At 36.8% G+C, this 16,702-nt stretch overlaps 1 protein-coding gene across 1 annotated transcript in view; it reads right to left on the bottom strand.

Moving 5' to 3' along the window:
* Positions 1-3,938: 3,938 nt before the first annotated feature.
* The window catches only part of KLHDC1 (kelch domain containing 1), a 49,302-nt gene continuing 36,538 nt past the window's right edge, over positions 3,939-16,702 (bottom strand). The window contains exons 9-13 of the mRNA XM_068530188.1: positions 15,935-16,047; positions 14,352-14,424; positions 10,008-10,092; positions 8,305-8,357; positions 3,939-4,285 (exon numbers count right to left, since the gene is read on the bottom strand). Of these exons, the coding sequence (XP_068386289.1) occupies positions 4,099-4,285; positions 8,305-8,357; positions 10,008-10,092; positions 14,352-14,424; positions 15,935-16,047 (511 nt within the window). The 3' untranslated portion in view covers positions 3,939-4,098. The remainder of the gene's footprint in view (positions 4,286-8,304; positions 8,358-10,007; positions 10,093-14,351; positions 14,425-15,934; positions 16,048-16,702) is intronic.

Below are 16,702 nucleotides of genomic sequence, written 5' to 3' on the forward strand. Positions count from 1 at the left end.
GCCACAACTACTGAAGCCTGCACTCTGCAACAAGAGAAGCCACCACAACGAAAAGCCCACGTACTGCAACTAAGAGTAGCCCCCACTCGCTGCAACTAGAGAAAGCCCGCGCGCAGCAATGAAGACACAACACAGCCAAAAATAAATAAATTAAATAAATAAATTTTAAAATATATATTATCCTTAATGATGAGAAACTAGAGGCTTTCTTACTAAGATCAGGAACAAGGGAAGGATCCCCTCTCACCACAACTTTTCAACATCCTACCGGATGACCTAGCTAATGCAGTAAGACAGGAAGAGGAAACAAAAGGTTGGGAAGGAAGAAATAAAACCGCTTTTGTTCATGACAAATCATAGACACACAATTGTCTATACAGAAAATTGTAAAAAAGTTACTGTGGTACATTGAGACAATGGAATATTATTCAGTGCTGAAAAGAAATGAGCCATCTTCTCAAGCCATGAAAAGACATGGAAGAAACTTAAATGCATATCACTAATGAAATAAGCCAATCTGAAAAGGGTACATACTGTGTAATTCTAACTATATAACATTATGGAAAAGACAAAACTATGAAGACAATAAGATATCCATGGTTGCCAGGGTTTAGCGGGGAGGGAGGAATGAATGGGCAGAGCATGTAGGATTTTTAGGCAGTGCAACTAGTCTGTATGATACCATAAAGCAGCGGTCCCCAACCCCCGGGCCACAGAGCAGTACCAGTCCGCACAGCAGGAGGTGAGTGGCTGGTGAGCGAGCCAAGCTTCATCTGCTGCTCCGCATCACTCACATTACCGCCTGAACCATCCCACCCCACCCCCCCATCTGTGGAAAAATTGTCTTCCACGAAACCAACTGGTCCCTGGTGCCAAAAAGGTTGGGGACTGCTGCTATAAAGGTAGATACATGTTACTACACATTTGTCTAAACCCATAAAATGTACACCACCAAGACTGAACTCTAATGTAAACTGTGGACCTCAGACGTGTCTTAGCTCAGGCAGCTATAACAAAATACCATAGACTGGATGGCTTAAACAACAGACATTTATTTCTCACAGTTCTAGAGGCTGGGAAGTCCAAGATCAAGGTGCTGACAGACTTGGTTCTTAATGAGAGCCCTCTTCCTGCCTTGCAGACGGGTGCCTTCTCATTGCATCTTCATGTGATAGAGACAGAGTAGGAGAGCTCTGGTCTCTTCTTCTTCTTCTAAGTACACTAATCCCATCATGGGGTCCCCACCCTCATGACCTCATCTAAACCTAATTACCTCCCAAAGACACCACCTCCAAAAACCATCACATTGAGGATTAGGGTTTCAACATATGAATTTTGTGGGGATACAAACATTCAGTCCATTACTTGGGTGATTTTAAAAATGTTCTTGCTGCACCCACATGCTGGACCGTTTGAAAACTTCATCAAACTAGAAATTCATATAGAATCACATTAATACAATGAAAAAACAGGCACCAAAAAAAAGTGGGAATGGGGTACTATTTGTTTCTTAAAACTGTTTCTTTTCCTGTGAAGTGTTCTGAAATCAAAATTTTAATTTTTCAGACACTATGTACTACCCTGAAAATTATTCTATCTTAGTGAGTTTATTTTATTTCTCTCTCACACATACATACATATAAATAATGTATTGGTGAAAACATCACTTTGTTCCTGGGCTGACAGTATGAAGTTCTAAAGAATATTTTTAAGCTTCTATCAAAAGGCTAATAATTTTTTAAAAGGTGCTTATGCAAAGATACGATCTGTAAAAAATGTACACTAACTTTGATATGCCATTTACTATATATCATTCTAAAAATGGTAATACCTCAAAAGAATCCTTCCTGACAACTGGAAGAATATCCTGATACACATAATAAAGATGGCCAGAAATTCTTTTTCCTTGAGAATCAGACTGGAAACCTATTTTGTGAACCACCTGAAAAAAAAAAAAAAAGTCAACCCTCTAGAGTCATCTTTCAAACAAAGAACCCGTAAGGGAGAGTTAAGAGAGAAAGTTATGAGGCTGATGTTGCCTTGGGTTCCTATACACTGCACAGGTCAACAACACAGAAGTTGATAGTAAACCATAAGTGCTAAGAAGTGAGGAATGAATACTGCTTGACTAGGGATCTTCAAAACTGGCTTTGCCAGCTCGCAGAATTTCTACATCTCCTAATAGCAGGGAAGCCCTGCTATAAGCCAAGTTTTGGAAATTGAAGATCAGATTAGAATTCCCTGCCACTCCTACTATGGGGCTACCTCAGGACATATAACTTTTTGAAGCAGTACAATCTATTAAGTCAAATAAGAAGAGTACCGGTTTTGTGTGCCATAAATAATATATAGATTTTCATTCTCTTGAAGCCTAAACGAAGAGTGTGTGTTTTGAGGGGGTTAATCTAACTTTTAGTGTTTAGGTAAACCATTTAAAAACAGCAGTGCTTCTCTAAGAGGCTAGAGAAGCCATTCACACAACCCAGAAGCCATTTTAAAAAGTGTTCATCCCACTCAGTGTCATCTATCACTGTCTAATATGTTTTGATATTTGTTCCTTATAGAATGCCGAATACTGAAGTTCATAGTAATAAAATAATTACTTCTAAGACCCATATTACCTATGAGATTCACTTTCTAAATCTGTTATTCAGCCTGAAGATAGTAAGAAAAAATGAAAACTTACACTGAAATATTGTTTGCACAATCAATTCTAATGACTGGTTCACACTAACAAAACTAGGAAAATAGTAATTCTATATAGTTTGTATAATAAATAAAATGTAAACACAAAATATTTCAATACATAAATAGAAGCTTTGCACGTCTAAAATACAGTACATATATATAAAATATATCTCTACAATGTAGTGAGATCTATAAACTACTGTAATTTTCATTATAAATTATACATGCACTTCAACACAGAAATATATTTACTCCAACATTTTAAATTTCAGAGTCAACGTGTATGGTGGCATGGTAGACAGTAATTTTATATACCAAATTCTTAGTAATTCCTTGTTATTAGTAATTCAATGGATGGGTACAACTGTGATATGTGAACAACTTCTTAACCATGGCAAAAGTACTATTTAAAGGACATAAAGATAAATATTCATGTTCCATTTCTTTATAGGCAGTTAATACTGAAAAGAAATGGGAAGATAACATATTTTGAATATCCTGGGTCTTGAGCACCAACTCTGTAGAATGGTGTGGGCCAAAAGGAGGGGTTTCTAGGAAGGCAAATTACTAGGTTATCATCCCATTTCATAATTCACTGAAAGTTACTTTAGAAGTATTCCCCTAAGGCAAAATGTATCTTCAGGTGTCTCTAAAGTTAATAACTATACTGCCTCTCAATATTTCAAAGCCTGTATGACAAATAAATCTCCACTTTAGACACTTTCAAACATGGTCTTTATATACATATAAAATGGGACAAACTAACAACTTAGAGGTAACAGAAAAACAATTGAAGACATTTATTCCCCTACTCAAAGGTGAGGAAGAATACTTTACTAGATAAGTGCTAAGAGGGTAGGAGTTCAATATTTAATCGCATAGCAGTGCTTGCCTATTTTATCATTTTGGCCAGCTGTATTAGTTATTTAAGGAGAAGTTCTTTAAATAACTGAGTCATTTAATGGGAAGCTTTATGTAATTTTAAAGTGACTTGAGAAAAATCTATTCTTTCTGAAAGTTGATATGAGGTGTTTTTATATATCTATCTATCTTTAGGTTGGGGAATCTCTAAAGTCCTTGGGGTAATTTCTTATTCTCCTCAAATTTGTATAATCTTTCCAGTAAAGAAGACACAGTGAGTTAAAGTCTCTTACAATTATACTTACTTTCAGAAAGTAGATTTTTTTTTCTGCAGCTTATAAGGAAATTAATTTATGTTAATTTACAAATAAAATACAAATTAATCTGCCATTAACATCTTCTTCCTATATATCTCATGCCATACAATCAGTTTAACATACAATTTTTGTTTCAGATTTTATCTTCTAAATAAAGCCTCCAATCTGGGGGGTAAGTATACAGTCTGATTAAAATGTTTAAACATATTAAATACGTAGAGTATATCACAACTTAATTGCTACTGATCCACTGATACTTATTTTCTGTTTCTTCTTTTTGGGCTCTTTGTTCTTCTCGGTGATTAACTGCAGTCCAAAATGTTATTTTTTTGAGTACTTGTTGGAGAAGTTTAGGAGGTAATAAAGATATCTGACTTTCTAAAATTATAGCATTTTTACCAATGCAGTCAAGGCATGACCTGTAAACAAAACACAACAGAATTATTAGTTTTTGAACCTGAACTTATAAAATATTTATAGGTAAGTAATACAAAAAATAAAACTATAAAAATTTTACACGATTATGTACTCCCCTGGTATTGTTTGGAACATGACAGGATATATATTCTTTCCAGAGCACCACAGTAATTGTATATTTTTATAGCATGGGGACCATATCTGACCAAAATCCAGGTACAACTTACCATGCATAATGTTCTTTAAGTAAAAAAGATTCAGACTTAATTTTGAAGCAGGTTAGTCTGAAGCAGACCCCTTTTCACACATCCTTCCAGCCCAATAACAATTTACTCCTCTCTGCGAGCTGCTTCTTCTTCCATCACCCCAAGATGCAGCACCTGGCGTCCATTTTATGCCCTGTGACCCGGCCCTCCCCGTACCCCCTCCAGAAACGACTGCACTGGTCTGACTGACAGCCGCCCTGAGTCCCAGCCTCAAAGGCAGCCACGTGCAGTCTGTCGTTGCTCTTCCTCTCATTTCTATACTGGTTCATCTTCCCTATCACTGCTTATCTCCCCTTCCAAACCTCTCCTTTCTGCTTTTTGGAACGCCGGCTGTGTCTACAAACACCCCTGCTTTCCTGTGACTTTCTGTCTTTGCTTTAAGTGAAATCTAAGAAAATTGCTTTGTGTGCAGCCTTCTGGAGAAAAGAGGACAAATTTCCCCTCAGCTCTGTTTTCACAGTCAGGAGCCAATATTATTAGTCCGTATTCTCCTCGCTGCTCACTGCTGCTTCCAGGCTGCGATCATTTTGCCGTCGGGTGTCGCCATCTGTTAACCTCCTGCTCATTCTCCCCCATCGCTGAGGATTTTGGCCCTGGACTCATCACAGTCTTGTCTCCTGACTGATTTTAGCATCTGTGTGGAAAACCCTTTTCACTCTTATGACCTTACTCAGGACAGCTCCACCTCGGAAATCTTAAACTTCCGCACCCTCCTCTTGGACCGTACGCCTGTATCTTTTTCACTCTTGCACCCCTTTACTCCTTTGACTCTTCCCGGTTCTCCAAATAATAAGACCCCTCCGGTGGTAACCTTCTTCCCTATCCGGCCTGTCCGCATGCACTTCATTCTCCTGCCAGCACGTTCTCACCTCCTTCTTCACTGTCCCTCTGTTACGCCATCCTGGCTAAACTCCAACCACGGATAAACTCAACCATCTCCTTTCTGCGCTTGCAACCTGGCTTCTTAGTGCTGTTGGAGAAAACCACATTTCTGCAGACGTGGCCCGCTGCATACCGACTTTGTTCCATCTCCGCTGAGCCCTCCTGAGTGCTCGGCACTACGATGTTACACATCCCTCGGCAGCATTCCGCTCCCCGTCACCTCAGCAGCTACGTCACGTCTTCATCGCCCTTCTTAAGTTCATAACCTTACCTCTCCTCCTCCTTATCAGACGACCTCACCATCAGCCAAAACCTTCTCAGTGCCCTGCCCCCAACCACGAAATTCATCTATTTTTATAGCTATACTTCCTTCTTTCGCCATTATGATTATCCCTTCCTCCAGTCAAGGGATAATTCTATTACCTGTTTGCTAAAATCGACCTCCTCGAGAGCTTACTCCATTCATTTTCCCTTCATTTATTCTGTTTCCAACAACTGAGTCCCCGATGGCTTCTTCCCTGAGCACAGAAACAAATATGCTCACTCCTTCCCGGGTCGTGGCACTCGTCCCCAGAAGTCATCCTGGCTTCCCCCTTTACCTTACCAACGTCTTAGTGTTGCCAAGCTCCGCGGCACTTGTCACTCCAGATGTTCCGCGACCCCCTTACAGTAAGCAGATGCTCTATCTTCAGTTCTCTCCTGCCTCAGTTTTCGTGCTCCCGTTATCTCCTGCTTCACCTTTAACTCTGGTCACTCTCTTGTGCCTCCTTGTCCTCTACCTTCACTTCAAATGTTATGAGTTCTTAATGCTCAGCTGTTGGCTTCACCCTTACTCTCAAAACTCTTCCTGGGCAGAGCGAACCCATACCCATTCACACCCCAGTGATTCTTAAATCTTTATGTCTAGCCTGGACCTTGCCCCATTTATTCAGTTAGTAACTATTTAATGGAAAGCTCTGTCGCAAGTCCCACAAGCACTTCAAGCTCGATATGCCCCAAACCAAGTTCATCATTTCTACCCCATCCCACCTGCAAACCCAATGCCTTCTCCATACTCTATCACTAATTCTTCCCTCTTCTTTCCCTTAGCGTCCATTCAACTACCAAGTCCATTCAGCCTGCTAAATATCTCTACCTCCCTCCCTTCTCCAGCCCCGCTGCCACTTTCTAAATCAGACCCTCACTTTGTTCCTGATCAATGCAACAGTCTCTACTAACTTTCCTAACACAGTCACTTATCCCTCCAATTTCTCACCTACGCTGTTGCCAAAAAAATTTTATAACTTATAATATGATCATCTTATTCCTCTGCTCCAAATTTTTCAATGCTTCCTGACCTCCTACAAGATAACGTAAACTCTTGTGCGTGAGAGACACAGGTGTTAGATGACATACAGTTTCTGATTTCTTATCCAGCCTCATTTCTTACAATTCCCCACCTCATACTTATGTCCCAGGAATACTCAGGAATTCAGTTTCCAGAACACCATGCCTATATATATATATATATATGTAAGCATGTTAGTGCAAGATATATATATCTTGCACTAACACCTTTGCACTGCTTGTTCACAGCAAATTCTTGTCTCAGACTCTTCTTCCTCTGCAGACTTCCCTAACCTTTGCTATCTTAACCAAGGGCCTTCTTCTCCAGTATTCTTACGAACTTTGTATATGTTCCACTTAAAGCAATTTTATTTTTCTATAATAGTTGTTTGAAAGCCTGCCTTCTATATTCTTAGCAATTTCAGGGAAAGGTCATGGCTTTTCATTTCATAGCACAGTGCCTTCCCATAGTAGGCACCCAAATATTATATTTATTGATCCCTGCATATCAAGAACTTATAATCTACTTAAGGAAAGTGGTTATGTTCACAACAAAAGTTAAGTAACAATACAAGGCAGGATAAATCATTCCACCAGTTACTTCTAAACTTTGCACAGTGGAATTACCTTCGGTACTTTCAAAATTCTCAAAGTACAGACCGTACCCCAGACCAATCAAATCACAATCTGTGGGGATGAAACACAGGCATCAATATTTCTTGAAGTTCCCCATGGGATTCTGATGTCCAGACAAGTTTGGGAACCACAGCAGTTACAGAAGGAGTGGCTAAGAAAGACTTCAGGAATGTCCAGTTTGAGCTATGGTTTTCAAGTGGTTAAAGCTGTGGAAAGTCTAGAAGTTAGAGTACACTCCTTGACACAGAGCATGTAAGCTCCTCTCTCTCTCTCTCTCTCTCTCTCTCTCTCTCTCTTCCCCTCCCTCCCTCTGTCCCATGCCTTCACCCCTGTTATCCCTGCTGCATAAAATACCCACACCTGTTCACTAGACAACTTCTTCTTCACTCGAAACCTTCCTCCTGACTCTCACAGGCAGAAATAGGGGCTTGCTCCACAATCCACCCACTAAACTTTGTATATATTCCTTTTAAATTAAAAGCATATCAGCTAATACACTGTAAGTCATACCACCGATTTAATAACAACTTTGGGGTTAAAAAAAGAAAATCTACTAAACTAAATTCATATATATGTGTGTCTATTACGAGACACACTCTGATTTCAGAAAAGTTAAAATATGAAAAAAGTCAGGCCTAGAATCAAGGAAATACAGTATGTTTAACATTCCTACATGAACTAAATTCAGTTTTACAAACAAAACAAAAATGTGACTATACTGTATATTTTAATTTTTAAAAATCACATTGGTATATGGTTCATCATTACAAATTTTATTATACTCTTAGGAAGATGTAAACTTAAATTCAAGTAATAATCTACCTGAAAAATATTATAACGTTTCCCAAAAAGGAAGAAGAAATTATCATACATTAATAACATATATATTTTAAAGTAATGAATTTTCTTACCTGAGTAGTGAATAAGGCTGTGTTTGAAAGATCAATAAATCATTACAATGACCCTAATCAACATAAAAAAGGAGTTATCAAGACTTTCGATAAAAATAAAATACATTAATAATTGAATAATTTTATTTTATAAATGTAAAAGAAATTATGTAAAGCAGCAAATAAATCTCTAACTATTCACACACACATACACACACACACAAATATACACATACCTGCTAGCTACACAAACTTTAGATACATGGTTACCATTTTTTCAGTGACCAAACTTCTACCTAACCACAGCCTATATAACTGCAAATTTTAAAATCAGAAACATGTTTTCCCTTTAAGACAGTGGTTTCAAAATGAGAATAGTAGTGGTTTTCAAGTTTTTTGGGTTTTAAGCAGGACTTTTTTCTTCCAAATGACTCATTTTAAAATCTCTTTATTCTGTCCCCCTTTTCCAGGTGACAGATTCCCTGGGAATTCCTAATTTGAAAATCACAGATCCAGAAGATTTTTTCAATAATGACTCTCTCATCTAAAAGTTAATGTGGAGAAGTCAGCAGAAAATTTTTCTAATACTTTCAAATAGGTCTTTAGAATTTCATAATTTATGATTATGATTTTAATCAGAATTCATATTTTAATGATAGACTTTGTAGCCTAAATAAAGATTTCTAGTGCCAAGAAAAAGAAGACAAACCACAAAAGTTGCTTTTTAAGTAAAGTTGTGGTTTTAATTTTTTATTGAAGCACTGAATCCTCAGCCAAAGAAAGTTCTAAAACTTTCACTACACATAACATTTAAGTTGGAGGCCTCAGAACCTTAAAATAAACCAAATTCCCTGGAGAAAAGCCACCTTATCTCAGGGTTCACCACTCCATAGGAACAACTCTGGAGATAACGAGGCCTGAAGAGGTGAAAGGGCACTGGGGCCCTCTGGTGGGCTCTGTCTCATTGTAGCCCATCCCTGACGGCTCAGCGTCTGCCATTCCCAAGTGTCCTATGCAAACCAGAGCGAGCAATCCTGAGCTCCTGGCCCATCATGTACAGAATATAAGTGTGGCCATCTCTCTGAATTTCCCAAGGTGCAAGGAGTGGAAGAACAATACTTTCCAAATGCTACTCGTTTATTCCTTTCACTTTAGTTTTATCAGATTTTAAAATTAGAATGCTTTAAACTCAAATGTAAAACAGGGGTGAAGCAGTGGCAAAAGGCACATAAAATTAAAAAATACACTTTAAACATTCTAAAGTAGTTTCCTCTTGAGGGGAGAAGCTAGCATTAGTAATGTTCTAGTTATCAAGTTAGGTAGCAAATTTCACAAGTACTTATTATTATACTTAGTAGTTCACATATACTTTATATATAGTCTTTTTATGCACCAAATATTGTGTACAAATATTTTAATTCAATAAAATTATCAACGCTCGGGACTACGGGGACGGTCAAAGAGAAACGAAGAGTCATCCTTTAGAAGCTCTTCTTAATAATTTGACTAATGAAGTTAATAGACCTATTTTGATTTGTAAACCCCAAATATCCTGAAATGCTTCACAAAAGCCACTCATTCTAAAGATTAATCGTACAACAGTGTAACATTTCATGCCCTTCCATAGTTTTCAATGTGGGAATATCAACAATCTTTTTGAACAGCCATTTAGTTTGAATAACACAATTACTCAGAGGAAATATTTAGATATGAAATTTTCTTACTGTATCCAAGGAAAGTAAATCATCTTTGCTCCCACCAAATACCATTATTTCATTTTCTTTTCCCAAACAGGCTGTGTGCCATAACCTATGATTGAAAATTATAAACAGTGAAATACTATCAAGGAAGAAACTGTACATTACATATAAACCAATTTTAAATTGCACACTCTAAAATTTAATCTATTTCAAAAGGGGTATGATTGAACTTGAGCCTTTGTCATATCCTCAAAGGGGTTAGATTTTAAAGATTTCTCTAGAATTATTAGAGAATTAGATTCTAGGTTTCATTAAATCACATTGTTTCAATGAAAGAGAGGCCTCCCAATAACTCTTTCTTATTATATCCTCCGACCTTTTTCTAACCTCTTTATCTCACAGATATTATCATGAAATAAAACAATTTAAAAAAGAACTGATCAGCCTATTGCAGAAACAGTTTTCTTATTGCTTTCTGCCATGGTGCTGTTCTCAGCATTTTGACTTCCTTCCCTGTTCTCTGGTCCCCACCACCGGACAAATCCAATTGGTCATTCTCTTTACATTTATATTGTCACACTACTTATCACCCTGGGTACAGAATACCACACACGTTCCTTATTTCTCTGTCTCTAATCTCTTCCAGCTACCTATAGCTGATAAATAATATTTTTCAAATATTTATTGTTTTTAACCATGGACATTTCCTGATCAGGAAGCATCTCTGCCACTTTTCTCAGCCTAAAATTTATGATCAATAGCTATTTTTTCTCCCATAAATTTTAATTCTTGCCTTTCCCCAAATGAACCCTCTATTTCAGCCAAGTCCATTTATTCCCTAAGAGAAAAGCTTGTACCACTTTCTAGGCTTTTGTTCGTTCACCCTGCTTCTTGGGCTTAAAATGAGAAGTCTTTCTCTCAGAGCCTTAAAAACAGGCTCAAAATCCCCAGGAAGTGTTCCAAATACCACCCAAATTGGCTCTGTTACCCTCTCTGTTCAGCACGTTTCAACATTTATGTGCTTATTTTATAATCTCCTAACTCACATTTGAAGACAAATTGCTCTATATACTACTTCAATTGTTTGATGTAATTTGTCTCCTAACTCCCTACGAAGACTATATATAAGGTCCTTAAGGTCAAAAACGGCCCCAGTGGTGTAAAGCCGACTGTGCCTATCAACTCCATGTTCAATATCACATTGGCCATGGTGCAAATTAGCAAATGCCACAAACTAGGGCTTTTTTTTTTTTTTTGGTTTTGTTTTTCCTGGAGAGCGGTTGTTAACTGTTTACCAGCACACCACTGGAATTTGGGTAATCTAATTTTATATTCTTAAAAATGCTTAATAGGTTGTTCTGCATCCAGTAGGTGCTCAACAACTTCTGATTAACAAAAGCAAACACAAAATACTAGCATAATTTACTCAGTGATTAAATAAACAAATTATTTCATAAAGAAGCAGAGCATCTAATGCTGTTTTGGAAATGGTCTGATAGCTCATATCCATCTCTAATTTCACATTATTTACCAAAAATAACGTTATAGTTTTATAAAATTTAATGTTTCTGTGGGTCTGAAAAAAAGTACACATAAATTTCTCAATTTTAGAAAATAAATTAAAAGTTTTACAGAATCATTGCTTTGACTCTGAGAGTACTTGATTGCTTTTTTTTTTTTTTTGGCCGCACTGTGCAGCATGTGGGATCTTAGTTCCCCGAACCCATGCCCCCTGCATTGGGAGTGTGGAGTCTTAACCACTGGACCGCCAGGGAAGTCCCACTTTTCTTAATAGACCAAATTGTTGAAGCATCGGATGCCCCAAACAATTACATATTATCACGTCTTTTATTACCACATAACTTATTTTTAGTACATTAATCCTTTTAATTTAATTTCCACAAATGCAAACAGTGGGCTTATGCACAATTTGTTAAAATAGTTTTCTCAAACAATCATGACATATTCAAGGACAAATGCACTTGGGACCCAGAATAGGACTGAGTCATTAGAAATTTTGTTTGTGAAATACTCTGCCCAATTCTCTAACTTGTATGTTAGAACATAAATTGACACAGATCTTCAGCAACCCCCAGCTTATGCTGTGGGGTTGGGGATGGGGATTGGAGGAGGGACTGAGGGAAGGAGATCGAGTATAACAAATTCCCTCATAGGAAGGAATAGCTTAATTTCCAGGACAGAAAGCCATGTGTAACCTTGGAAATACTCATGGATCCAACAATGCCTAAGGCTCTATATATCAACACCTTATGGGACATCTTTTACAGACACACAAAAAAGGGACCTTGCTGACAGCCACCTATATAGGCGATCAGATATGGCTACATAGACGGCTATTCACCCAAGCACAGTTTTATCTAAGATGACACCTGGAGAAGAGAGTGTTACATTGTAGGACGGTGGTTCTCAACCAGGGACGATTTTGCCCCCAGGGGGACATTTGACAATATCTGGAGATATTTTTGATTGCCACAATTCCAGGTGTGTGTTGGGGGAGGGCGGGGGGAGTGGGCACAGTACTACTGGCATCTACTGGGTAAAGGCCAGAGATGCTTCTACACATGCACAGGATACCCCCAACAACAAAGAATAATTTGGTCCAAAATGTCAATAGTACCAAAGTTAAGAAACTTTCCATAGAATTACAAGAGGAGAATTGGGCAGCTTACATTTCAAATTATAACTTGGAAAAGTTTGCACAATATACATTTAGATGTTAAGTAAATTCTTACTTTCAAAAAAAATTAGTATATATACACATATATATGTTCTCCTTACACTAAACTGTATCCCACCTGTTCTCCTCCTCACCTCAGACCTGAAGATAGATCTGCCTCTGTCTTATCTGCCTTAGGGAAACTCTGGCCTGGACTTCATCATCGAGGAACACTGGAAAGCCTTTCCTGCCTTGATTTTGGTGACATCTAGCTTGCAACCTGATGTTTTTTCTACAGACAGGTAGTTTATGTCCTCTCACAGCTGCTCTAAACTTATTACCTAAACATTCTAATAAAGCATATGATTTACATGACACATCAGCTGAATTCAAAGAAATCTCTTTACATAGCTCAGTTCTAACTAGTATATTATTGATAATAGTTCTATGCCTCTGATTACTCATTAAGGATTGAAGTATAAAATAGGAGCAACTGAAAATTAAACATATTACTACCACTTTGGTCTATAATTAATTCATTCACACAATCAAACAACTGCAAGAGAACTAAGAGCTCATCTAGTCCAACTCCCTCATTTCGCAGATGAAGAAATTGATGCTCAGTTTCTTTAAGTGACTTTCCCAAAGCCAAAAAGCTAAGTGGTAGCTGAGCAAGGACCAGAACACTGGGCTCCTGAATTTAATATAAAACTCTTTAAATTAAACAATATATTTCAAAAGATCCAGAATTGCTAAAATAATACATTCCACTGAATTTTTATACATGAAAATATAAGAATCACACATGTAGTTATGATAAACTCTAAATGTATTGTGCATATTAATATAGATATACACAATGATATATATATTTACATATAAATATTTTCAGGCCTTTTTCTCAAGTAAGTTACTTGTTATTAAATGTCTGAAATGCATATCATTAACTTATGCGTTACTATATCATTGACTTCACAATAATATAAATAATCTATAGTAAAAAAATTCTGAAATACATGGCATGAAAAATAATAAAATTACTGACCATAATGATTATAAGGTACTGAATTTGAATCTCTTATGAATATATCTTTATCATACTATTCAGTCAAATAAGAAAAAAATACAGTACGAATGTGATTTTCTTTGCAGTCTAATAATAGTATATTTTTCTACAGTTTTTTCTCTATAATATACCACAAACAACTGTTTTCTTTTTTAAGAAATTTACATTAATGAATACATCGTACAGTTAATAAAGAAAAATAATAATCTGTCATCTACTTGATCAACATGAAAGCAATTTCCTCATTAAATTGCTCTAAACCTCTTCCAAACCTAAATAACTACTACTAAAGCCAACCCCATTCTTGTCTACTTATTAAAAATATTAACATCATATCATACTTTCAATTTCCTAGCCTTTTCACATTTATCAGGCAAGATTATACATTTACCTAAAAGAATAAAATTTTCAAATATACAAATATGGATAGAGACTGAATAGTTCCTTTCTACAATCAGATATAATTAGAATTACAGTTAAATTATTTGGGTAACATCACGCTTATTTGAAAGATATCCTTCCTGAGGGTTTCTGGTTTTAACGGCAAACACTATAAATTCAGTGCTACATTTTAATACTTTAAAATTCTTAACTATTTTACTTATTTGTCAACTTCTAGACTTACCTGGGTTTTGTTTTAGGTAAATGTGTAAGCTGTTTCCAACAATTTGTTAAGACATTATGAATCCAACCATCGCCTGCAATATTATGACAGTTCAGAAATTAAGATTAGGTCTTTGGGATGAAATTTTAATTTTTTCCCCAAATTTATCATGCTACATTTATATGACTATTTTTTGTGCATGTGCATATTTTATCATAAAAATTCTCAAACATGTACGAAAGCCAAGTGAACACGACAATGAACCTTCACATAACCCAGATTCAACAACTATTAAGATTTTACCATATGTGCTCCATTTATCTGTTTGTTATTCTTGTTGCTGAATTCTTCTAAAACAAATCCTAGCTCTTATCATTTTCTCCATATTTCAGTGAGCATTACTAAAAAAAATTGGACATTTTTTACACAGCCACCATGTAATTATCACTTAACCACAATGCCACCGTCACAGTCAACAAAACTAAAAGTAATTTCTCGGTATCGTCTGATACCCATATGACCATTTCTTCAGCTGAATCTTTGAGGGAGGAAACTGACTAGACTAGGAGTTAGGACATTTAATTCTCCATAGTTCAATGATGAAAAAAAGCAAATAGGAATTTGAAACAGTAGAGCTCATGAAGATACGCTATTAAACAACTCCTAGTGAAATGGATAGATTTTAGGTTTTTTTTCTTCCAGTTTTATTGAGATATAATTGACATACAATACTGTATATATTTAAGATGTATAGATGTTAGTTTTTAAATTAGATTCCAAATCCTTTTTAATTAAAAACCCCCAAAATTAGAGAAGTATAATAATCTACAGTAACTAACATCCCCTAGAGGAACTGCTGTTCCTCCAACCAGCATCTGGCATTTCTTGGCCAGAAGACTGCCAGATACACAGTTGATGCTCAATAAATTTTTGTTGAAAAACGAACAGTTGTTTTTAGATCCTATATAAAATTATATAAATGGTTTTAATGGTATATAAAGTTTCTTAAGAAAAATGTCTCTAGCCATAGAAAACTTCTGCATTAAATTACAAGACACTTGTCAAACTAAGTGGATATTCTTGGTCACTTGTCTTTCTTGGTGCCACAATTATACTAGTGAAAGAAAAACTGTCTTACAAAACTCACAGCCATTGGGATGAGCAGTAACAGGAGTTAAAAAACTCTAGCTAAGCACTTTCCTTTATAGTTCTGGAACAAAAAGAGAAGCAACTGGCCTTCCCACCTTGTATTTCTAGAGCTTCCTGGGAAAGGTTCCTCTTCTGATCCCCATTCTAGCCTATAGTATAAGCATCTGGATCAAAAATTAGGAAGACACAAAATCAGAAATACTATAGTTGAAAGGGTCTTTAATTCCTCTAGGTTCAACCACTCTTCCTTTCCCTACACTAGGAAACAGGAGAACTTAGACAGGCAAGGGTACGGAAGGAAAGGGGCCTTCTACTTCTAATTCATGATGCAACCACATAGTTGGTGATAAAGGTAAACCAGAAAATCAGAAAAGTAAAAATACCTTAAGTATCAAATACAATCAAGTAAAAAAAGAATAAAATGTTAACTGTAGGCTAAACTTTAATCAACTTACTTAACGGAATATTGTCTGCACTTAGTCCACCAAATAGGAAAAGTGTATCATCAGCTATTGGTGTTAAAGTATGCCATGACCGATGTTTGGGGTTTTCTCCATTAATTGGAATCCTGTGGTGAGGGAAAAAAATAGAAGACTCTAGGTACTGTGTTAGTCAAAATAAAAGTTTTTTGATCATCTCAGATCTCAAAAGAAAAAACTGCCCTCCCTAGTATAAAAAATTTAGATTCTACTAATCCTACCTACAAGAATATTTTAAAAACATTCTTAAATTCTTGATGAATTTACACAGTTTCTTTCCATTTAATGTCTATCCCACTTGGCCAGAACACAGACTGAAAGTTAAAAAGTCAATTCCCAGTTATTCACAATGCATACTGAACATCATTCCTATTGAAACCAAGCCGGACCTGGTGGGGCTCCTGGGCACAAAAGCCTTTCTGTGTCCCCTTCCCTGAGTTCCAAAGGGCAGGTTCAAACAGCTGCTAATCAGGGAAGGGAGAGGATGCAGACACAAGGGAGGAGCAGCCAAGAAACAACAGTGCAGCCTTGGGGCAGGGTCCTGGTTCTGCCTCAAGGGATACACATAATATCTTTGAGCTCTTCTGCTGAACTGAAACCCCCACCAAATGCAAGATGTTAACTACATGATGAAGCATTTTTCATTCCAGAGAAGGTCACAGTTTGCCCATCACCACCTGACGCCAGATGACCTCTGGATTGAAGGAATGTGGGCCCTGCACATACCCGGATCCTTATCAGCAA

The sequence above is a fragment of the Eschrichtius robustus genome, chromosome 1 (genome assembly GCF_028021215.1).
Source record: "Eschrichtius robustus isolate mEscRob2 chromosome 1, mEscRob2.pri, whole genome shotgun sequence".
Classification (NCBI taxonomy): Eukaryota; Metazoa; Chordata; class Mammalia; order Artiodactyla; family Eschrichtiidae; genus Eschrichtius; species Eschrichtius robustus.